This window comes from Octopus bimaculoides, chromosome 5 (assembly GCF_046866305.1).
Source record: "Octopus bimaculoides isolate indiv1 chromosome 5, ASM4686630v1, whole genome shotgun sequence".
NCBI lineage: Eukaryota > Metazoa > Mollusca > Cephalopoda > Octopoda > Octopodidae > Octopus > Octopus bimaculoides.
Window position 1 is genome coordinate 19,494,126 of NC_142932.1, and position 24,608 is coordinate 19,518,733.

The 24,608-nt window shown below is 32.5% G+C and overlaps 1 protein-coding gene across 2 annotated transcripts in view; it reads left to right on the plus strand.

Moving 5' to 3' along the window:
• Positions 1 to 23,642, plus strand: part of LOC106883121 (inter alpha-trypsin inhibitor, heavy chain 4-like) — a 55,924-nt gene extending 32,282 nt beyond the window's left edge. The window contains exons 9-17 of one of the 2 annotated variants that reach the window (XM_089352031.1): positions 619 to 645; positions 1,027 to 1,050; positions 4,764 to 4,781; positions 9,502 to 9,516; positions 10,752 to 10,769; positions 15,122 to 15,226; positions 15,923 to 16,027; positions 22,253 to 22,519; positions 23,037 to 23,642. In XM_089352031.1, coding sequence (XP_089208157.1) covers positions 619 to 645; positions 1,027 to 1,050; positions 4,764 to 4,781; positions 9,502 to 9,516; positions 10,752 to 10,769; positions 15,122 to 15,226; positions 15,923 to 16,027; positions 22,253 to 22,519; positions 23,037 to 23,170 — 713 coding nt within the window. In that variant the 3' untranslated portion in view covers positions 23,171 to 23,642. Of the gene's footprint in view, positions 1 to 618; positions 646 to 1,026; positions 1,051 to 4,763; positions 4,782 to 9,501; positions 9,520 to 10,751; positions 10,770 to 15,121; positions 15,227 to 15,922; positions 16,028 to 22,252; positions 22,520 to 23,036 lie in introns of both variants that reach the window. The other variant, XM_089352030.1, reaches the window with a different exon arrangement.
• Positions 23,643 to 24,608: the final 966 nt, after the last annotated feature.

Sequence of the window (24,608 nt, forward strand, 5' to 3'; positions counted from 1 at the left end):
GGACGTCTTGTTGAAAATTACTTTCCATAATGCCTAAATTCATCCATTATTGTTATACTCTACAGCTAGGTATCAAACGTGAAGATCTGTATGATTAATCTACAAAATTGAGCATTACTACTTCAGATTAATCATGCAGATCTGCACGTTTGATACTAAATTTTCTATGTTGATAGATCTGGTTCCACACGAAGCCTTGCATGGTTTATTCTAGCAAATCGCGACCGGATTCTTGAGTTGTGGTTTTGCATTGGATATATTGATCCGGGTTCGATTACTAAACATTCCTGCTAAAAATATAATTAAAGTGTACGTGTTATAATATAGAGCAATGACTAATTACGTAATTTATTCCGACAATTTTTATATTATACTACATTGGTTGAATTTCAGACTGATGCAGCAAGCATTTTCTGTCTTAGTATTTATCATGCTCTTTACCCAAAATAAAGAAGAAACTGTTATACTTAGGAAATTGTTTAGAAGAGATAAAACTGCTTTCTCTAAAATTGATACTTCTGCTGGCATATTTTTTCCTTAAATTCTGTTATTTTATACTATAAATGCTATTTTGAGACCCTTTTTTTCAATTTTCAATGTATTTCTCTTCCATTGTAGTACAACAGCAATTATCACCTCCTATAGGTAAGTATATCTCATACTACATAAGTATATTCAAATTTGAATTGTTTCAAACAGCAATACTATATGATTTCTTTCTTTCACAAACCACTTCAATTCGTCTATAAAACAAATTATTTTATTTTAACTTTGTAGCTTGGAATTTTGCTTGTGTTTCTCTTTTTATTTTCCGAGTTGTAATAGTAATGCAATTTTGATGAAGCTTAAGACCAGTTTTTACAGAGTAGTACTATAGAAAATCCAACTGACTCCAATGTATTAGTGGAACTTATTTAATTGAGCCAGTGGAGACTTTGTTTTTTTTTATATATGCTTGCAACTAGTTAACAGAGAAAAAGACCTGTTTCATCCAAATTTACATTTTGTTTTTATTTCTTTGTACAGGCGCACACAATACCGCATATCAGCGTGAGTAGAAATGCTTCATTAATTTACTCCTCTGTATTTAGCATCACAGATATCTGAACACATTTTTTTCACTAATGTAAATTTCTAAATTTAACTAAAAATACATAATATTACAAAAAAGTTGAATCGCTTAAACGAAAACATTACATTATATTAGGTATTTTGGTAATGTTTGCTCTGTTTTACTTGTTATCTAGATTTCAAATTAGATTCTGTATTCATATTGGTATAAGATTGAGGTCTTCAGGATTTTTTCTCGAAAAGAGTTTTAATTTGATCAATTTCTAATACAGTAATACCACGCAGTACGAGTTTAATCCGATCCATGTTCGAGCTCGTTTTACGATTTACTCGTTTTACAAATCAATGTTTCCAATTGAATTCAATTAAAATATAATTAATTCGTTCCAGCCGCACTAAATTAATTTTTATGGGTTTTAAAATGGTAAAGGTGCAGTTACAAGGAAAATGACAATTATAAAAACAATAAAAGAGAATGCAAAAGAAATATTAAACTGGTTTTCTTAATTTAATTATCTTAAAATTTGTGCCTGAGGAAGACGGAGTGGGGAGGAGGAAAATTACTGAAGGAGAATCTCCTTCTACTAAGACTTCAGGAAGAATAATTTCTGGCGTTTTCTCTCTTCGCTTAATTTAAACTTTTTGAACAAACTTTCTTCACTTTTCACACTTAGAGGTTGTTTCATTAGAAACATATCAAGAGAAGTCTACTTTTTCCTGCCTTTGAAAATGTTACGAAAATGCGCCAGAGCGGTGTCATTGAATAAAGGAGGTGCTCGACCTGTAGATACGTTTTCAGGATGACTTTTTTCTACAAATTCAGAAATGTGGAGGTGCAATGGTCCAGTGGTTAGGGCAGCGGACTCGCGGTCATAGGATCGCGGTTTCGATTCCCAGACCGGGCGTTGTGAGTGTTTATTGAGCGAAAACACCTAAAGCTCCACGAGGATCCGGCAGGGGATGGTGGCGAACCCTGCTGTACTCTTTCACCACAACTTTCTCTCACTCTTACGTCCTGTAATTCAAAGGGTCAGCCTTGTCACACTGTGTCACGCTGAATATCTCCGAGAACTACATTAAGGGTACACGTGTGTGTGGAGTGCTCAGCCACTTGCACGTTAATTTCACGAGCAGGCTGTTCCGTTGATCGGATCAACTGGAACCCTCGACGTCGTAAGCGACGGAGTGCCAACAACAACAATTCAGAAACATACTGCCACTTTGCCGACACTGCCTTTATGTCACTCGTAGAGATAGCATTGTCCGCTACACTCTCCTCCTCCAAAGAATCAATCTCTTCCATCGTATCCGAATGCTGCTATTCTTTAAGCTACAGGAGTTCATCTGTCATCAGCTCCTCTGATTGTTCCTCGACGAAATCGCTAATGTCCCCATCGTCATACCAAGGCCCATGGACTTGCCAACAGACACTATGTCCTCGACTACAGGTGTCTCAGGCTTAAACTCCTCGAAGTATTTGACTTGAAATAGCGTTCGTTAACCTTCATCCACTCAGCGGAACGACAGGCCTGTATTTTGTGGTATTTGTTGCTTTCTTCTCTCTCTCTTTCTGTGTTTGTATGTGCAGGTTTGTATGCTTTATGTGTGTATTCTCATGCATCGAGTTACATATCTACACATGTTCATAAACTTCTGGAAAGTTTTCACAGATTTTTACAGTTCCAGTGATGGAACCTCTATTTTTGAATATCGAAAATATTTAAGGAAATATATGAAAATTAATCTCACCTAAGGCTTACTTAAATAAAACCAAATTCCTACTATCATGAAACCGTGCAAATGGAGTGTTGTACAAACCGAGATACAGTTTTACTATGATGTCGACAGTATAATAATGGGATATCAGTTCAGGTTATTATGCATTATCTGTTGTTCTACATGTATACCATGTTTCAATTTATATTCAATCATTAAAATAGTTCTTTTGTTTATTTATATTAACTTAAAGAAAATACTTTGTGTTTTCTTTCTTCATATATTACAAAATACTGTGGTAAAATTTTATAACAGTAAAAATTGGAATATAATAATGTCATTAGTGAAAATATATTTGACAATATATTGTAACCATTACAACCAATTAAATCACACACGCACGCACACACACACACACACACACTCACACACACACACACAAACACACCCACACACACACACACACGCACGCACGCACGCACGCACCCAAGCAAACACACACACTATACATTCGTTCTTCACTCGGTTGTTATTGTTCTTATTTTATCTTATAGTCCGAAGATAAAATACGAAAATAATTTAAAATAAGGACAATAAAAGAATGAAGGACGAATATATAGTGCATGCGTTTATTTGGCAAGAAAAAAATCAACATCTCGAAATATAACAATCTCTTTCAACAAGCGATTTCACATCAGTAATCTTACAAAACAAATCGATAAACGTATATATATATATATATATATATATATATATATATATATACACAGGTAGATATATATAATAGTGATAATAATATTTTATTTATAAGCTTAAAGCTTATAATCGATCATCGTGCGTTGATTAAGATAAATAGTTTAAAATTGGGGCATATAAGCCCTCGACGAGAAAAAAAGTAGACGTGGCTGAACGAAGGAGACTGGAACCTACACCTCTATGTATTCACAAATATACTATCATTGTACTAACGTACACTATGGAGTGTCCGTATCACATTTAAGAACTATGATTTCATAAACAAACATTCATGTGTGTGTGTGTGTGTGTGTGTGTGTGTGTGTGTGTGTGTGTCTGTCTGTCTGTCTGCGCGCACATGCGTTGGTTTCTTATGCTAAGTTAAGACTGAAGCAATTTTACATTGAACTAAAAGATTATTCAGTACATTTTAGAGAACACAATTATTATTCTTTTAACAAAAATAGTATATATATATATATATATATATATATATATATATATAATAATAATAATAATAATAATAATAATAGGGATAAAATCCAAAATTACAGGTAAAAACTCAATTAAAATCAATATATTAAAAATTAAAATTAAATTAAGTTTCACAGTATAAAATATATATAAATATATAGTATTAGGGAAAAGAACCAAGATTTATGAACTCATCGATGAAAATCCGCTGTCATATATAGAAACAATTTATAATTAAAAGCACAATAAATAAGTATAATATAATACAAAGTAAATATCATATTATATTTAAGTCGTATGTGTGTACTAACATATTCTGTCATTGTAATTACAATTTGAAAATCACATATTAGACACTCAAAAATAGATAACATGACGAAAATTTTGACACTAAATAATAAGTCTTTAAGTGGATAATATGTATCTTCTACGTAGCAGTAGTTTCAACGTAAAGTCTCCATTCAAATAATTTGCGAAACAAGTACTATTCTGATATGCAATTAATTTTTTATGCATTTACTGGTTTCTGTCATATATGGACATATGACATAGCTTTAATGCCATATAACAAATTATGCACTGAAGTTTTTTAAGTGTTTCTAATTGCATAACTTTCAGCATAAAGTTTCAAATCAAATCATTTGCCACGCAAGAGCACCACTTTCTAAGCTTTTAGTCAATTAATATATCAGTACGAAGTCTAGTCTTATTTATACCGATCTCTTAAGAAGTTTCATTAATTCTACATTTTTTCTTTTGTTTTTCAGTGCTAGGATTTCAAACACGTAAGTAGCTATATCCTGCTCTATGCAAATGTTCACAGTACTTACAATTTTCATTGAAAATAAACGTTCTCATTATCTCATTATTGGTAAAATGAAGTGAAATTAATATGGGAGAAAAAATTAAATAGCAAAATTTACAAGACAAAATGTCGTTTCTGTATACGTAGAATAAAATTTATAAACCGACTAAAACCAAGCCTCTACTAAAATGAATCTGTGAAAAACGATTGCCATATAAAACGAGAGACTGCTACATTGTGCTGTTCTCAGTATAATCATGGAAAATAAGTTCAAGTTTGTTATGCTTTGTCTTAAATGGGAAAAAAAAGCTTAAAATCTCATTTCTACTCTTTAGGTAAAGGTTCCGGTGTTTTTCGCGCTTTCTGCTGAAATTTAAATAAGCCTTGCCGCTCTCTGAGATTTACCTCTTTTTTTTTCCTACTTGCCTTCTCTTGTGAATGCGAGGTAATATTTTACCGCGTTGTTATCTATCATCCGGTCTTAATACTTAGTACAAAATCGATTGGTAAGATCAGTTGAAATGAACCTACAATACTTCGTAATTTGATAAATATATTGACTCTGTTAACAATTATCCTTTCCCATTCTATCCTATTACATGGCCCTGTAAACAAAAAAAAGACCACCGCATATTTTTACTTTTATTTGCGCAAATCTTTAAATTCTTCATAGAAGTAAGTACGCTATAATTTTTTATCGATCTCCTAGTTTTTGTGCATAGTAGAATGTATCTGTCAGTCCATTTAAATGCTACATAATGATAATAATAATAATAATAATAATAATAATAATAATAATAATAATAATAATAATAATAATAATAATAATTACCCGCAGTATCAGGCAGTGGTTCTCATGGCTTCTGATCTTAATACAAGTGTTATCATGTACATTGTTTTGTCTTGGTATAAAAGATGGGCTACAGCAAATATTCTGCTCAATACCACAGATTTGCTTGTCAGTTGTTTGACCTTAACCAGTTGAGCATATCCCTTGGTGGCTGACGATATGTGCATCTCTGATCATGAGCAGAAGTAGTGGGGGAGCATCATAGCCATGTGTTGAGAGGAATTCTTTGGGGTTTGAATAATTCACCTTTGGAAACATGGGTGTTTTGCTCAACATCCTTAAAGAAACCTTATTCAGGGACCTGTTGAGCGGGATGGGCTACTCGACCTGAACAAAATTCTAGCTGGGCCCCACCTGCGAGGTCATGCGCTGTTTATCTTGATATGAGATCACCATGTCGCGCACATATGGTTGTGATGCATGTGCCTGGTGTACCCTTATCAGACGGGTAGTCATGATGGGTATACTGGGCTTCGTATATTTTACCCCAGTGTCACTTTGATGGCATGCACTGCTCTCTTACTCAATAATATATTTTTATTAACTTTATCTTTATATTTATTATCAGGAAAGTCAAGGTTTTAGGATTATGTTATTGGAAGTTTAATATTTAGAATTGTTCGGTGAGAGGTCAGAAAAAGAAAAGTTGAACGGGAACGGGTGAAGAGAAAACATGAACTATTAGACAATGAAATAAAAAGTGGTAGAATATATGGGAGCATGTATATGTTATAATGCAGTTTAGATGTATATCTTCTATGAATTCTGCTAATTAGATAATGTTTATGCTAAACGTAAGCATAATAAAGAAAAATATACAACGTAGCACTTATACCTGAATCAAGATATCCTAATAAGAACAATTACTGCCCACAAAACATTGTAAATTCTAGTGAAAATCTTAGTAAGTACTGTGATTGTAGGGTTAAAAAGCAATGTAAATTTTAAAATTATTGCAAACGGAAGAATTTAGTATACCAAGCTATAGGTAAACTGATTGTAAACGCTTTTTCTACCTTGGTTCTATGGAACCCCATATGAAAATTAGATTGGCCAACCATGAATATTCCTTTAGAAACCCCCATGTACGTTCTTCGGCTAGTCTTAGTAAATTCATCTGGAAATTAAAAGACAGTAATATCAGTTTTAAAATTAGATGGAAGATTATATGTTCTGCAAAATCTTACCAAGTATTCGAAGTCTATTTTGCCGAACCACCAGGATGCGGGAACATGAACACCTACTACCGCTTTTCAAACACACACACACACACACACACACACACACACACACACACACACACACATATATATATATATATATATATATATATAATATATATATATAGAGAGAGAGAGAGAGAGAGAGAGAGAGCAAGAGAGAGACGTGTAGACGTGTTTGTGTGTGTGTGTGTGTGTGTGTGTGTGCATATGTATGTACATGTGAATGTATGTTTATGTACTGATATGTGCGTCAGTTCAAGTTGTATACATGACAGTTACTTTGTTGAAGGTTGTATATACGCACATATATACATATGCATATACACATATGTAAACACGCACACACATATATGTGTGTGTGTGCGTTTGCCCCTCTCACCATCGTCTAATGGTGGATTGATACAACGTTTTAGATACATATATGTACATATATAACCTTACTTATACATATATAAACAAGTATACACAATCATATTGACACTCACACACGCTCACAAATATACATATCTTAAAGTATACACGCATATACGCTTAACTATCACTACACCTATACATATATATACACACACACATACACACATACACATATACAAATATGTATGACACTAATACAAGGATAACGGTTAAAATTCAAATATGCATTTTTTTCCTCCATAAACATACCACACATAGATGTATCTACACACTCATATCTACACATACTCATACGCCCATGCATGCACACACTCATAGTCACATACACAACGCACAACACATACACACATGTGCACACACATATGTATGTGTGTATGTGTGTGTGTATATATATGTATAGGTGTAGTGATGGTTAAGCGTATATGCGTGTATACTTTAAGATATGTATATTTGTGAGCGTGTGTGAGTGTCAATATGATTGTGTATACTTGTTTATATATGTATAAGTAAGGTTATATATGTACATATATGTATCTAAAACGTTGTATCAATCCACCATTAGACGATGGTGAGAGGGGCAAACGCACACACACACATATATGTGTGTGCGTGTTTACATATGTGTATATGCATATGTATATATGTGCGTATATACAACCTTCAACAAAGTAACTGTCATGTATACAACTTGAACTGACGCACATATCAGTACATAAACATACATTCACATGTACATACATATGCACACAAACACACACACACACACACACAAACACTCTACACACTTACCCTATTACTCACGTACATCCATAAGTACATACGTGCATACTCACATACATACATATATACATATATACATACATGTGTATAGGCATGCACACATGCATACGCATGTACACAGATGCATACGCGCACACACGTACACGCACATACATACATATATACATACATACATACATACATACATACATACATACATACATACACATGTACATATATATCATGAACTAACTATTACTTTCTCAGATGCAGCACAGAATTTTGTCAGTGAACAGGTCGCGGTCTCAAAGCGACGAAAATATTTTGACAAATTAAATTTAAATGTTGAAGTGAATCTAACGGATTTTGTGTGTTATTTTAAATGGCTTATAAACACCTTCCACGCTGCAATTGTTTTCGCTCCAGCACACGATCTCAGATCAGGTCACTTGCTATACAAGTACATCTCCGTAATATATATATATATATATATATATATATATATATATATATATATATATATACAGGTAGATAGATATAATAGTGATAATAATATTTTATAAGCTTAAAGGTTATAATCGATCATCGTGCGTTGATTAAGATAAATAGTTTAAAATTGGGGCATATAAGTCCTCGACGAGAAAAAAAAGTAGATGTGGCTGAACGAAGGAGACTGGAACCTACACCTCTATGTATTCACAAATATACTATCATTGTACTAACGTACACTATGGAGTGTCCGTATCACATTTAAGAACTATGATTTCATAAACAAACATTCATGTGTGTGTGTGTGTGTGTGTGTGTGTGTGTGTGTGTGTGTGTGTGTGTGTGTGTGTGTGTGTGTGTGTCTGTGTGTCTGTGTGTCTGTCTGTCTGTCTGTCTGTCTGTCTGTCTGTGTGTTTGTGCGTGTGTGTATTCATCAAAGTATACAGCGCTGGTTGATGTAGTTTTACAGAAATGCACCTTCACTCAGGGTGTCTCTTAGTTTATCCTATGTAAGTCGATTCACTGGAGCATGTCTTCTTGTATGCCATGTTGGATTATAAATATAGATTTGATATAATTTTTGTCATTATTCAAAATTATAACTTTTGCAAACAACACTTTCATCAGAAAGGTCATAGTCCGTAGTCTCACATATGTAAGACTTCAGTTATATCTATGCTGGTGTGTGTGCTTCAGTGCCTATCTGTTGAAGGCACATTATAATCCATTTGAAAACACATAAAATGTCAAAAGTTTCAACACCATGTAACAAACAATGCAGTGAAAATTTTTGAAGTGTTTGTAAGTGCATTACTTTCAACACAAAGTTCCAAATCAAATCACTTGCCTGACAAGAACACCACTTTCTAAAGTTTTATTCAATTAATATATCACTCGCAGTAAGAAGTCTAGTCTTATTTCTCTCAGGAAGTTTTATTAATTCTATATTTTTCTTTCTTTTTCAGTTCCCGTACATGGAGGTAGTAAGTAACTACATTCAACTCTACGTAAATGTCCATAGCACTTACATTTTCCACTGGAAATAAGCGTTCATTATGTCATTATTAATAAAGTGAATTGAAATTAATATGGGAGAAAAAAATTAATAAGCGAAATTTACAAGACAAATTTACATTGAACAGATTATTCAATACATTGACTGACAAATATACGAATATTAGTTTTTTTAAATTGTAGTTTCCCAGGGGATCGTGTGTGTGTGTGTGTGTGTGTGTGTGCGTGTGTGTGTGTGTGTGTGTGTGTGTGCGCGCATGCGTATGCGTGTGCATGCGCGCACATGCGTTGGTTTCTTATGCTAAGTTAAGACTGAAGCAATTTTACATTGAGCTAAAAGATTATTCAGTACATTTTAGAGAACACAATTATTATTCTTTTAACAAAAATAGTATATATATATATATATATATATATATATATATATATATATATATATATATATATATATATATAATAATAATAATAATAATAATAATAATAATAATAATAGGGATAAAATCCAAAATTACAGGTAAAAACTCAATTAAAATCAATATATTAAAAATTAAAATTAAATTAAGTTTCACAGTATAAAATATATATAAATATATAGTATTAGGGAAAAGAACCAAGATTTATGAACTCATCGATGAAAATCCGCTGTCATATATAGAAACAATTTATAATTAAAAGCACAATAAATAAGTATAATATAATACAAAGTAAATATCATATTATATTTAAGTCGTATGTGTGTACTAACATATTCTGTCATTGTAATTACAATTTGAAAATCACATATTAGACACTCAAAAATAGATAACATGACGAAAATTTTGACACTAAATAATAAGTCTTTAAGTGGATAATATGTATCTTCTACGTAGCAGTAGTTTCAACGTAAAGTCTCCATTCAAATAATTTGCGAAACAAGTACTATTCTGATATGCAATTAATTTTTTATGCATTTACTGGTTTCTGTCATATATGGACATATGACATAGCTTTAATGCCATATAACAAATTATGCACTGAAGTTTTTTAAGTGTTTCTAATTGCATAACTTTCAGCATAAAGTTTCAAATCAAATCATTTGCCACGCAAGAGCACCACTTTCTAAGCTTTTAGTCAATTAATATATCAGTACGAAGTCTAGTCTTATTTATACCGATCTCTTAAGAAGTTTCATTAATTCTACATTTTTTCTTTTGTTTTTCAGTGCTAGGATTTCAAACACGTAAGTAGCTATATCCTGCTCTATGCAAATGTTCACAGTACTTACAATTTTCATTGAAAATAAACGTTCTCATTATCTCATTATTGGTAAAATGAAGTGAAATTAATATGGGAGAAAAAATTAAATAGCAAAATTTACAAGACAAAATGTCGTTTCTGTATACGTAGAATAAAATTTATAAACCGACTAAAACCAAGCCTCTACTAAAATGAATCTGTGAAAAACGATTGCCATATAAAACGAGAGACTGCTACATTGTGCTGTTCTCAGTATAATCATGGAAAATAAGTTCAAGTTTGTTATGCTTTGTCTTAAATGGGAAAAAAAAGCTTAAAATCTCATTTCTACTCTTTAGGTAAAGGTTCCGGTGTTTTTCGCGCTTTCTGCTGAAATTAAAATAAGCCTTGCCCCTCTCTGAGATTTACCTCTTTTTTTTTTCCTACTTGCCTTCTCTCGTGAATGCGCGGTAATATTTTACCGCGTTGTTATCTATCATCCGGTCTTAATACTTAGTACAAAATCGATTGGTAAGATCAGTTGAAATGAACCTACAATACTTCGTAATTTGATAAATATATTGACTCTGTTAACAATTATCCTTTCCCATTCTATCCTATTACATGGCCCTGTAAAAAAAAAAAAGACCACCGCATATTTTTACTTTTATTTGCGCAAATCTTTAAATTCTTCATAGAAGTAAGTACGCTATAATTTTTTTATCGATATCCTAGTTTTTGTGCATAGTAGAATGTATCTGTCAGTCCATTTAAATGCTACATAATAATAATAATAATAATAATAATAATAATAATAATAATAATAATAATAATAATAATAAGTAGGTGCCTTAGGTATAATAAAAAAATATTCAGACAAATACATAACAAAAATAGCAGGACTTACAAATATATATAACATACAGAAAATTGCACTACTGGGTAGTATCAGGCAGTGGTTCTCATGGCTTCTGATCTTAATTGGTTGGAAGTGTTATCATGTACATTGTTTTGTCTTGGTATAAAAGATGGGCTACAGCAAATATTCTGCTCAATACCACAGATTTGCTTGTCAGTTGTTTGACCTTAACCAGTTGAGCATATCCCTTGGTGGCTGACGATATGTGCATCTCTGATCATGAGCAGAAGTAGTGGGGGAGCATCATAGCCATGTGTTGAGAGGAATTCTTTGGGGTTTGAATAATTCACCTTTGGAAACATGGGTGTTTTGCTCAATATCCTTAAAGAAACCTTATTCAGGGACCTGTTGAGCGGGATGGGCTACTCGACCTGAACAAAATTCTAGCTGGGCCCCACCTGCGAGGTCATGCGCTGTTTATCTTGATATGAGATCACCATGTCGCGCACATATGGTTGTGATGCATGTGCCTGGTGTACCCTTATCAGACGGGTAGTCATGATGGGTATACTGGGCTTCGTATATTTTACCCCAGTGTCACTTTGATGGCATGCACTGCTCTCTTACTCAATAATATATTTTTATTAACTTTATCTTTATATTTATTATCAGGAAAGTCAAGGTTTTAGGATTATGTTATTGGAAGTTTAATATTTAGAATTGTTCGGTGAGAGGTCAGAAAAAGAAAAGTTGAACGGGAACGGGTGAAGAGAAAACATGAACTATTAGACAATGAAATAAAAAGTGGTAGAATATATGGGAGCATGTATATGTTATAATGCAGTTTAGATGTATATCTTCTATGAATTCTGCTAATTAGATAATGTTTATGCTAAACGTAAGCATAATAAAGAAAAATATACAACGTAGCACTTATACCTGAATCAAGATATCCTAATAAGAACAATTACTGCCCACAACACATTGTAAATTCTAGTGAAAATCTTAGTAAGTACTGTGATTGTAGGGTTAAAAAGCAATGTAAATTTTAAAATTATTGCAAACGGAAGAATTTAATATACCAAGCTATAGGTAAACTGATGGTAAACGCTTTTTCTACCTTGGTTCTATGGAACCCCATATGAAAATTAGATTGGCCAACCATGAATATTCTTTTAGAAACCCCAATGAACGTTCTTCGACTAGTCTTAGTAAATTCATTTGGAAATTAAAAGACAGTAATATCAGTTTTAAAATTAGATGGAAGATTATATGTTCTGCAAAATCTTACCATCCACCAGGTGAAAATTTTTGACTCTGTACATCGGAGCATTATAATATTCTTTTTTTTTCTGGCAACAACGTATTAAACGAAAGAGTTGAAAATTTCTCACTTTGTCTACACACTCCTAAATATCTGTTTTATAAATATCATTAATCATTCTGTAATTATTAATATCACTTATTGTTAGGTTCCTTAAAAACCAATAATACTTTACTAAATTTGAAACTGAATTAATTAGAACCAGAATTTATATCTATAATTTTATGCAATATAATATCTTGCCTAAATACATTTATTTCTTATATATGCTTAACAAGATATATAAATGGTTTTATTCCAAGTATCATTCAATTTTAGTTCTTTCGTAATATATGTAAATAACATTCCCTTACGTATAAACTTAATGTATAACAGTTATTTCCTTCTTACTTTCCCAGAGTAAAGTAAATTATATGATAATTCATATTTGTTTAATTATCTTTAAATATCAATACTCGGTTTAACTACTACATAATCCTAATCTACTTTACCAATAAATCGATCATTAATCATAAATATAAATACTCTGTTTTTCTTCATATTACGTAATGCCGTTTTCCTTCTCATAATGAAATAATCTCCAATTTACATATTTATTTAGTTTAAATTAATAACTGTAAACATATTATATTGTATTATATCCTATACCCAAATACATGCATCCATATATACTACTACATTTATTTCATTATATTGTAGTTTATTTTTTCTCTTTGCCCCCTCGTTCAACTTCTCTTTTTCTGACCTCTTAACGAACAATTCTAAATATAATATTTTCCATAACGGAGGCATGACTGTGTAGTAAGTAGGTTCCTTACCAACCACATGGTTCCGAATCAGCCCCACTGCGTGGAACCTAGGGCAAATGTCTTCTACTATGGCCTCGAGCCAACCAAAGCCTCATGAGTGGATCTGGTCGACCGAAACTGAAAGAAGCCAGTCGTGTGTGTGTGTGTGCGTGTGTGTGTGTGTGTGTGTGTGTGTGTGTGTGTGTGTGTGTGTGTGTGTGTGTGTGTGTGTGTGTGTCTGTGTGTGTCTGTGTGTGTCTGTGTGTGTTTGTCTGTCTGTGTCTGTGTATTGTGTGTGATTATTGATCCTTAGTAATTCTTAAAGTTTTCAGTCAGAAAATATATGTATTTTTTATTGCAAATTTTATTTGATATCAAAAAATCTTACTTGAAGAATTATACATGTAATGTAAAAAAGAAAAAAAAACATAGTCAAATGCAGAACCTCAAACTGAATATTTCGTCTAGACCAGGGGTTTTCAAACTTTTTGACTTGCGGACCCCTTTATATTTCAGGCTTTACCTTAGGGACCCCCTTATAAACGCTTATGAAATTTATGCATAAATATTTGCTTAAAATAACATATATTTTTACATTCATTTATTTAACAGTATTTAACAAATAGGTTTATTGTCAATTAAAAGATTTCGATTAAAAAACATATATAAAATCAAATTGCCCATAAAAAGTATTTGCTGTCCTCGGACACCCTGTCTTGTCCTTGCGGACCCACTGTGGTCCGCGGACCACAGTTTGAAAACCCCTGGTCTAAATTATTCTTTTAATCCAATTTGTGTAAAATATATAATTTTCAAATAGTACATTATAGAGAGTATTATAATACATGAAGATAATCAGAAATAAGCAGTAATGAATTTGTGATCTCTTTCTACAGCATTTCTTACTGTTCTCAACATATGTAACTATGTTTAAGTTATTCACCTTCATTGAGAGCATACTCTTCAAATGCCATTTCAGCAGAATAACACCTAACAAGAGGAGACTGTTGTATAAAGAGAGGCTACATAACATGAAGTTAATAAGTTTAAACGGAGTCGTTGCTATTGCCGTTATAAGGCAGATGGAGTACGTTTTAGCAATAATAACGAAGTCTAGTTTCAAGGATATTTCATTTTCAGTAGTTATATGTCCTTTCTAGGAAACATCATTGGACATCCAAAATGACTCTTGTTTAGAACTTTGTTTTGTTTTGATGTTTTGTTTTTGTTTTCTTGAAACTTATACAGTTTAATGATATTAAATCTTTCATAGCTGCTCTGTTCAAAACAAGCTTTAATCCTAAAGTTTTCCGTTTAATTTTCATAATGAGTAAGATCTAAATTGTTATATTGCTTTAAATTCAAATCGAACAATGTTGTTTCAGAAACTTCATTCAGATACCCTGCCACACATGCAGCACCACGAAGAACAACAAATACACTACCAATAACAACAACAACAAGTGTACCACTTCTTCAATACAGGCCTGGTAAGAAAATATGAACATCGTTTTATTTATCAAAGTGTAATATATTTGCTGAATTTTTAAAATATCAATCCTCCAAAATAGTAACAAATTTCAAACTAATACACTTTGAAAAGTATATATTTTATAAATTTTCAGTAACTTTCATAATGAAATAGATATGGTTTTGTAGTTAGGAAGCTCGATTTGCAACCACTTGACTTCATCTTCAGCTCCATTGTGCGGCACCTTGGGCAAGTGTCTTCTATGATAGCGCCGGGTCAACCAATGCTTTGTGAGGGAATCCGCAGATGGAAGCTACCTGATGCGACTCTCAGGCCTTGTAATTTTGCTTAACCTATTTAGTTCGAATTTCCATAACATGCACAACATGTTAATGATCAAAATATGACAATATTAGTTTGTAATAAAAAATTTAATTCTAGGTCAGTTTTTTAATAATTGGATGTCAAACTATATATAGAGGTATAAATACAAAAGAAAGTTGAATACGATACGTGGGAATGTTTTTCAACACAATAATTACATATTAAAAATACCTTTGAGAAACCTAAATATCCCTCTCTGTGTGTATGTTTGTATATGCACTTTACTTAGTAAACAGATATATCCACTCGCGTTTGCTCATTTTTAGTATAACTTTCCCAAGAAACAGCAAATACAAAAAGGTCATTCTTTTCCTGTTTTTTTTTTCCCCAGGTGTTTTAATAAAACCATTAAATTGTTCGATAGACTTGTGTTTTGTTGATACTATTGAATGCAGAAACCAAACTGAAATCCTTCTTTTGGCTGATCGGCAAGCAGGTATGAGATTCAATATTAATACTAATAATATGAATATTGATTGCCTTTCATAAAATTATGAGATAATTTATTCATTATAAAAAGATATGCACAATTTGTTTTACTATATTTCAGAATTTAACTGAAATGGTAGTTTCAAATATGAGTATAAAATTTTATATAAATTCATTTCTCATGAAAATTGAGATATGAGACATTGGGATCATCTGAAGAATAACAACTTTAATCATTGGTCGAGAAATAATCCTTCTTGTGGTCAATCTTGGAGTGATGAATCTTCATCTGGCAATACTTAGGATGACAATGTTTCAGGTGGAGATTAGGGTGAGATTGTAACACTGACACATTCCGCTATATGATAATTTAGGGAGCTATTTGTTTGTCTTAATCATGTTGATCATGATATGCAATATCTTTCAAATTGTCACCCTCCTGTAGTTATGTGAGGGTTCCTCTGAAGATGTTCTATGGCTTGCACAAAACAGACTTTTAAGCCGATAACAGGATGACTTGGACAAAATGCTCCAGAAGGAAGGGTGGTTTTCTGTGGAAATGTCAGCAAAAGGGTGCTTCGTGTATAAATCCCCTAATAGAGTCTTTTTTAACCTTCTAATATTTTACATTAGAAATGGGGTCATGTCATAAAAACTTAATTTTGCACATTTTAGTATTACTTTTATTTTGCATTTAGCAGTCTGTATTGTTTCTTTCTTTATGTATTGTGGATACACATACAAGAGTTTTGAAATGGGTGGCATAAAAATCGTCGAAACAAAGGATGTTATCTTCCTATAATATTTTTTTTTTTTAATATTTTAGAAATATGTATATGTATCAATATAGATAGCTTGCTTTCAAACCACATGGTTTCAGTACTTGGGCAAGTGTCTTCTAATATTGCCTCGGGCCGACCAAAGGAATGTCAGTGGATATAGTAGACGCAATCTGAAATAAGCCTGTCCTACATATATATATATATATATATATGTGTGTGTGTGTGTGTGTGTGTGTGTGTGTGTGTGTGTGTGTGTGTGTGTGTGTGTGTGTGTGTGTGTGTGTGTGTGTGCGCTTCTAAAAGTGGTTCCGAGGGGTATATAATCGTGGCAGTTACCGTGTTCGCTCTTATCGATTGTCAATGCTAACCACTGCAAGTGTTGATGAAAGTCAAATTAGTTAAAATTCACTATACTCGGTTAATCCTCACTTGGTAAATCCAAACGTCCTTATAAGGACTGCACAGTTTCCGTAGAGAAAATAATGAAATTAATGAAGACCAGGAGAACGGAGACTTGCACATCCTAGCTTTATTATACAGTTATTTAGATCGTTCTTCACTTAGACCTACGCGTGTTTCCGCTGCAGGCCGTTGTACACTGCTAAGTGTGCATCTTGGTGTTAATTATCGGTGCGACATTTTCAGGGTCGATTATTTCTGCTGTTGAGATATCATCTGAAAAGACTATGAGATTTGCCAAAATTATTCCATCATGAGGTGTTAACATTAATATTAATATTTATATATCTCGTGACCTGTCATTTACCCCTGCTACTTTGGTATTTATCAATGTTCCTTACGTTCCTAATTCATATTCTAGCTAACCAGTCTACTAATTCGGAATAGTATTCTTATTTTTTCTAAAGGTGTTCAATTATTTTTGGCTTCTTATTGTTTCTATATTATTAATCTATGGGTCTATTATCTATTATCTTTTTATCTTATCTTTTTACATGTTTCAATCATTAGGCACCGCCTTAATTTTTTTTAGTCGAATGAATCGACCTCGGGACTTATTTTCTTTTAAGCCTAGTACTTATTCTATCGGTGTCTTTTGCTAAACTGCTAATTTACAAGGACGTAAACACACCAACACTGGTTGTCAAGTGGAGATAGAGGGGAACTAACACAGATACACACATATAGATATGTATACATATATATACGACGGGCTTCTTTCAGTTTACGTCTACCAAATCCACTCACAAGGCTTTGGTTAGCCCGAGGCTACAGTAGGAGACACCTGTCCCAGGTGCTATGCAGTGAGACTGAACTCAGAACCATGATGTGGTTAGGAAGTAAGTTTCTTACCTCGCAGCCACTGTTGAAATTAATTTAACATCTAACTTATAGTTAATTTTATTCGATTTAAGCTTGGTTTTCAATTCTTTTAAAATTTTATATAGTTTTACTTTGTAGTGGTTTGTATTTAATTCAAGTTCGTTATTTATTATAATTTACTCAATTTTAGTTCTAACGTTAGTAGTTCGTGTAATGCATTTACTTAAACTTCTTAAAAGTATATTTAGATGCTTGAACACATCTTAGGTACTTTCTTGTCTATGGTGTACAAATTTGAAGTTTGTGGTAAGAATTTGGTAAATTTCTTCGACACACAATTCACGGTTTGCTTTCTCTGAAATACGGTTTAGCTCTGCTAATTATTTCCCCAGTTAATTGTGTATGCTTTATCTTTTAGTGCCCAAATTAATTTACTTAAACTCGTATTATTTTTCTTATTTTTATCCCGAAACGATAGTTCCTGATCAGCTATTCTGAATTTAATAAAAGTCGAACTTGCTTCTGTGTTAGAATATACCTGGCCTTCTGAAATTACTTTATATCTGTAAGCTGCATCTTTAATTCTGCAATTTAATTTTAGCGGGCATAATTTATGTGTTGCTCAATTGCAATTTTTGTCTCTAACTATACTTCTATAATCTCCTATTTTTAGTTGATTATTTATATTACTAGAGTTTTTTCCTATGTTCCAAGCTATCTACTATTTTGATTTCAAGATATTTACTATTTTGATTTTCTGCATTCTGGGTACCATTTTCCGACATAGTGTTTGAGTTAGTACTTCCCTTGCATTAATTCCCTTGTTACTATACATTTCGTTATCATCTCTATTTTGATTATTTACTTTACCAGTGCTGTACTTTCTAGCATACATACTCTCCCCCCCCCCCTCTCTCTCTCTCTCTTTCTCTCTAGTCCTGTCAGCGGATTATTATCAGTTGCTTCTCTTGGATTGTTTACCTTATTTCTCATTATGTTACATCTGTCGACAACTCTTATTTCGATATTGCTTAATATAAAATTCTGATTGTAATTAATACCATTCTCATAGAAATTATTCCATCTCTTCGTGTTCTGTGCCGCAATGATTTGTGCTAGGTTTTTACTATTGGAAAATGCTATCCTAATTTTGTGCGAGTTAAAAATTTAATTAAAATTTTTTACTACTGCCGAATAGAATAATTTCGGAATGTTGGAAATATTTCGCTTAACGAAGGGAATAATAAAGCATTCCGTATTATCATATACTTTATTACTAGAGAAATTTTTGGTGTTCATATTAAAGGTGTGTTTATCCTATGTCTCTAGTTAGCATCTGCTTTACATCATATTCGCAATCTATTTTAGTATTTTTAATGGGCAAGTTTACATATTTATTAACTGCTTTGTTAAGGTACTTTATATTAACATCTTTATGAGTGTTAAGTTTTCTTGTTTGTTTATACGGTTCCATTCTATTAGAATTATAGTTATCCTTCGCTTTACTCTGTCTTATTTCAATTTACTTATCGTTATTTATCTCATATTATTTTTATCCTTACTATTTTTAATTCCACTGAATCGAGTAATACTATCACTGTTATTTTATTTTTTCATTATTATTATTAAAAGTTTCCATTATGCTTGAAAATTTCTTCATTAGCCGACACATGTAGACACATTTTCTACTATTTTCTGAGTTATACTTATAATTCTTTTCCACATTCTCTCTAGAAAAGTCGTATTACGAGCTCTAACAAAATGGAGTAACTAATGTATATATAAAAAATACAAAAATGGAACAAGAACGCAAAACATCCAGACAGTTAGGTGATACAAAAAAAGGGACAACAAAACATCCAGACAGACGAGACAAAGAAAACAAGGACAGGTCATTCGGAGTTTTCTTTCCTCAGTCGAGTTCCAGATTATCTTTGCAATTTCGGCTGGTTATGCTTCAGCTTGCTCCAATCTGGCCAGCTCCAAGGAAAAACTAAGCTAAGAGCATTAGATACCTTGGGAAAAAAGCAGCAAATGTATACGAAAACAAGGACGGAAAAAAACGGAGAAATGTTACACAATTACAAATACAAATAACAGGTGTCTTTCGACTAAGGACGAATTAAATTAAGCTGGCGTGTGTGGAAGTAAAGCCTTACGGCAGGGACATAAGGTTTGACTGGGCAGGGAGGAATATAGATGTTGCACGGATGGTAGTCGAACCAAGAAAGAAAGGTCAGGCTTGGCCGAACACCGGTCACGTGGGGGGAGAGAAGGTAGAGAAGTAGAGGCAGAAGGATTGAAGAATTAAGGAGAGGCGAGAAAAAAATGAAAGGGACAGAGTGAAGTAAAAGAGGAGGGAAAGTGAGCATGAAGAGAAGGCCAGGAAATGTGAGAGAGGGGGAACGAAAGAGCGAAGAGTAGAATGAACGAGGTAAGCGTGAAAGGGCTGATAGAAAGAAGGAAAGAAGGAAAGAAGGAAAGAATAGAAAATTCAGATATATATATATATATATATATATATATATATATATATATATATATTACGGAGATGCACTTGCATAGCAAGTGACCTGATCTGAGATCGTGTGCTGGAACGAAAACAATTGCAGCGTGGAAGGTGTTTATAAGCCATTTAAAATAACACACAAAATCCGTTAGATTCACTTCAACATTTAAATTTAATTTGTCAAAATATTTTCGTCGCTTTGAGACCGCGACCTGTGTTGCACAGAATTTTGTCAGTGAACAGGTCGCGGTCTCAAAGCGACGAAAATATTTTGACAAATTAAATTTAAATGTTGAAGTGAATCTAACGGATTTTGTGTGTTATTTTAAATGGCTTATAAACACCTTCCACGCTGCAATTGTTATATATATATATAAGAGACCAAAGTGTACGTAGGCCGCTATATTTTTATATATAAAAAATACAAAAATGGGACAAGAACGCAAAACATCCAGACAGTTAGGTGATACAAAAAAGGGACAACAAAACATCCAGACAGACGATACACAGAACACAAGGACGGATCATTCGGAGTTTTCTATCCTCAGTCGAGATCCAGATTATCTTTGCAATTTCGGCTGGTTATACTCGAGATTGCTCCAATCTGGTCAGCCCCAAAGAAAAACTAAGCTAAGGGCATTAGATTCCTTGGAAGAAAGCAGCGAATCTATACGAAAACAAGGACGTATACCTGGATAAGAGCTTGTTATAGATGTCAGTATGTGTTAAAGTAGTAGCGGGTTCAACAGGTGTGTAAGCAAGTAAATTTGTCAGGGGGAACGTTTCTTTTATCAGGACGATATTACATTGTATAGTGAAATGCTGTAAGTTCCAATTTCCATCAATAAACTATTGCATTATTCATTTTTGAACAATTCATATTTTACCTCCCCGTTCCCCAACTTGTCCGTTCTTGACATCAGGAAAACGTTCAGTTCTGTATGTTGGTTGACTGTGAGTAATCTGTGAACATTCGTTTCATGTATTAGTGGGTAGCTCATTCCTACCCTTGGAGTTTGCCATAGACCTATGTTTGTCCCAGTGACACATAATTATTAAAAGCACATAAACAATATTTTTATTTCCGAGTTTTGAAATGAAAGTTCTAATTATTAATACAATGCAATTGTTCAAATTCAAAGAAAGAAATATTTTAATAATTGTGAAAATTTCTACCATGTTTAATCCAATACAATAATATAAAAATCAAAATAATTTGCTAACCACTGCAAGTGTTGATGAAAGTCAAATTAGTTAAAATTCACTATACTCGGTTAATCCTCACTTGGTAAATCCGAACGTCCTTATAAGGACTGCACAGTTTCCGTAGAGAAAATAATGAAATTAATGAAGACCAGGAGAACGGAGACTTGCACATCCTAGCTTTATTATACAGTTATTTAGATCGTTCTTCACTTAGACCTACGCGTGTTTCCGTTGTAGGCCACTGTACACTGCTAAGTGTGCATCTTGGTGTTAATTATCGATGCGACATTTTCAGGGTCGATTATTTCTGCTGTTGAGATATCATCTGAAAAGACTATGAGATTTGCCAAAATTATTCCATCATGAGGTGTTAACAAAATAACTAATTCAATGTAAAATAAATTTATATTTTATCCTTATGTAATGTTTTAAATAAATTGTCTTTATTCTACAGGTGTATTTGTTTATGGTCAAGTGAAAAAAGGATCAAGCACTAATTGCTTGAGAACTCTTAATGAAATACATGTTAGGATGCATTCCAGTGATGTTAGCTATACTCCTGATGCACAAGGCCCGACTGATATCATCAAACCAAAAGTATTGCAAATGACATCTTCATTTTCAATAACAGTAAGCCAATACAGAAGTTCGAACGGGGAAGCATTTTTTTCCCTGCATTTCAATATACTTAGCAAGTTTGTTCCAGCAGGAGGAATTTTGAGTAAGTAATATATATTTTTTAAAACGAAATATTAATAATTTTGCTGCATTAACATTAATATTTGGTTGCCTGATAAGAAGATTACTTCTTAATTACTTGGTTCTGGTGTTCGGAAAAAAATAGAGAAGGTAGAGATATAAAAACTTCATAATCACCAGGTATTCAACTTGTATTTTCATTCATGTCTTCTCTCTACTTGCATTCACATTTAGATGTAGACATAGATAGATAGATAGATAGATAGATAGATAGATAGATAGATAGATAGATAGATAGATAGGTAGATAGATAGATAGATAGATAGATAGATAGATAGATAGATAGATAGATAGATAGATAGATAGATAGATAGATAGATAGATATGTAGGTAGGCAGGTAGACATCACTTTGGTTTTCAATCTTAAATTAATCGTTAACCTTATTAAAGAAATGTATATAAGATTAATTAATTCCAAGAACTATTATCCTGTAAAAATAAATCAATATTTTGTTGACACGTTTTTTTTCTTATTTCAGGTAATTATGCAACCGAATTCCAATGCATTGAAAGACCTCCAAATCATATGGTGTTGTCTAACAGAGCAGGCTTATATTATAAAACCAGTTACAAAACCGAAAGTGCAAGTGTGTCCCATTGTGTTATGATGTGAGAGACAAGAACTAGGTTTGACACTGATTTCATGTGAAATAATCTACGCGTTTAGAATTGTTATAATATAGAGATATAGGAATTTGATAACAAGAACCCAAACATGTATATATATATATATATATATATATATATATATATATATATATATTATATTATATTATATTATATTATATTATATTATATTATATTATATTATATTATATTATATACACTACTATTGATTATATATTTAGATATTCCATTATTTAGTATATATTAAATTTAATGATTAATAAAATAATTATAAATCTACTCTACAGACATATTGTTAGTTCATCTCTCAAGAGAATAATTTAAAATTATTACACATATCTGCAGGATGAAATACCTATTTTTACAAATGCTTATTCCCAATCATATTAAAAGCAGAAGACTATGTACTAGTCACCCATATTTTCCAACTGTTCAATAAATATCTTTTGAAATTATCATCTAGAGTTATTATTATTGTTGCTTTTGTTATTGTCAGCACTTAACAAGCAGCCTATTATCATAGGCGTTCCATCCATGACCATTCCAGCTATCGTTTAAATATACTGCATACAGGAACATATAATTCAATGTGTTCTTTTATCAAGTTTGTAGGGCGTGATTTGTGAGAAGATAAGCTACTATTTCTGGGATGTCGAGTAGGTTCTCGTTTGCTGGATCGTCACGACTTGGAGTTGTTTTCGAACGAATGTAATATATTTTCATTCTAACATAGAACAACAAATATGTTTCAGTATCAGCAAAGTTGAAACAGTTGTGTCACTACTGTCACAAATATTGTCTTTCTTCTGTTGCACCACTGTAACATAGACTAATACATCAGCAAGCAGTTGCACATCTGACATAAGAAACATCTATTGACATCAGCTCATCAACTAGTACTAATAAGAAATCTTGTGAGTAAAATCCAATAATCTTTAAAATTGGTCATTGCCTTTGTAAATCCATCATTAAGATTCCAATATTCTATGAGTAAAATTGAACAGTCGTTGAAATTGGTCATTCCAAATACAGAGTTTATACACAGTGTTATTGAATCAAGGGTTCTGCTTAAAGTGACCTAAAAGTAGGGATTGTATTAGTAAGGTCAGATCGAAAACAAGAAGAGAGAAATAAAGAAGAGGAAAAAAATCCTAATTTTTTTTCTCTACCCCATCATTTAGACTCCACCACTACAATTGACACTCCTTAAAGTTTTATATATCTCTCTCCATAACCTCTGTATTTGGAATGACCAATTTCAAAGACTGTTGGATTTTACTCATAGGGTATTGGAATCTTAATGATGGATTTACAAATGCAATGGCAAATCTTAAGGGTTATTGGATTTTACTCACAAGGTATTGGAATCTTATATATATATATACCATTCTTCCTAAACAATGGATTTATAAATACAATATCCC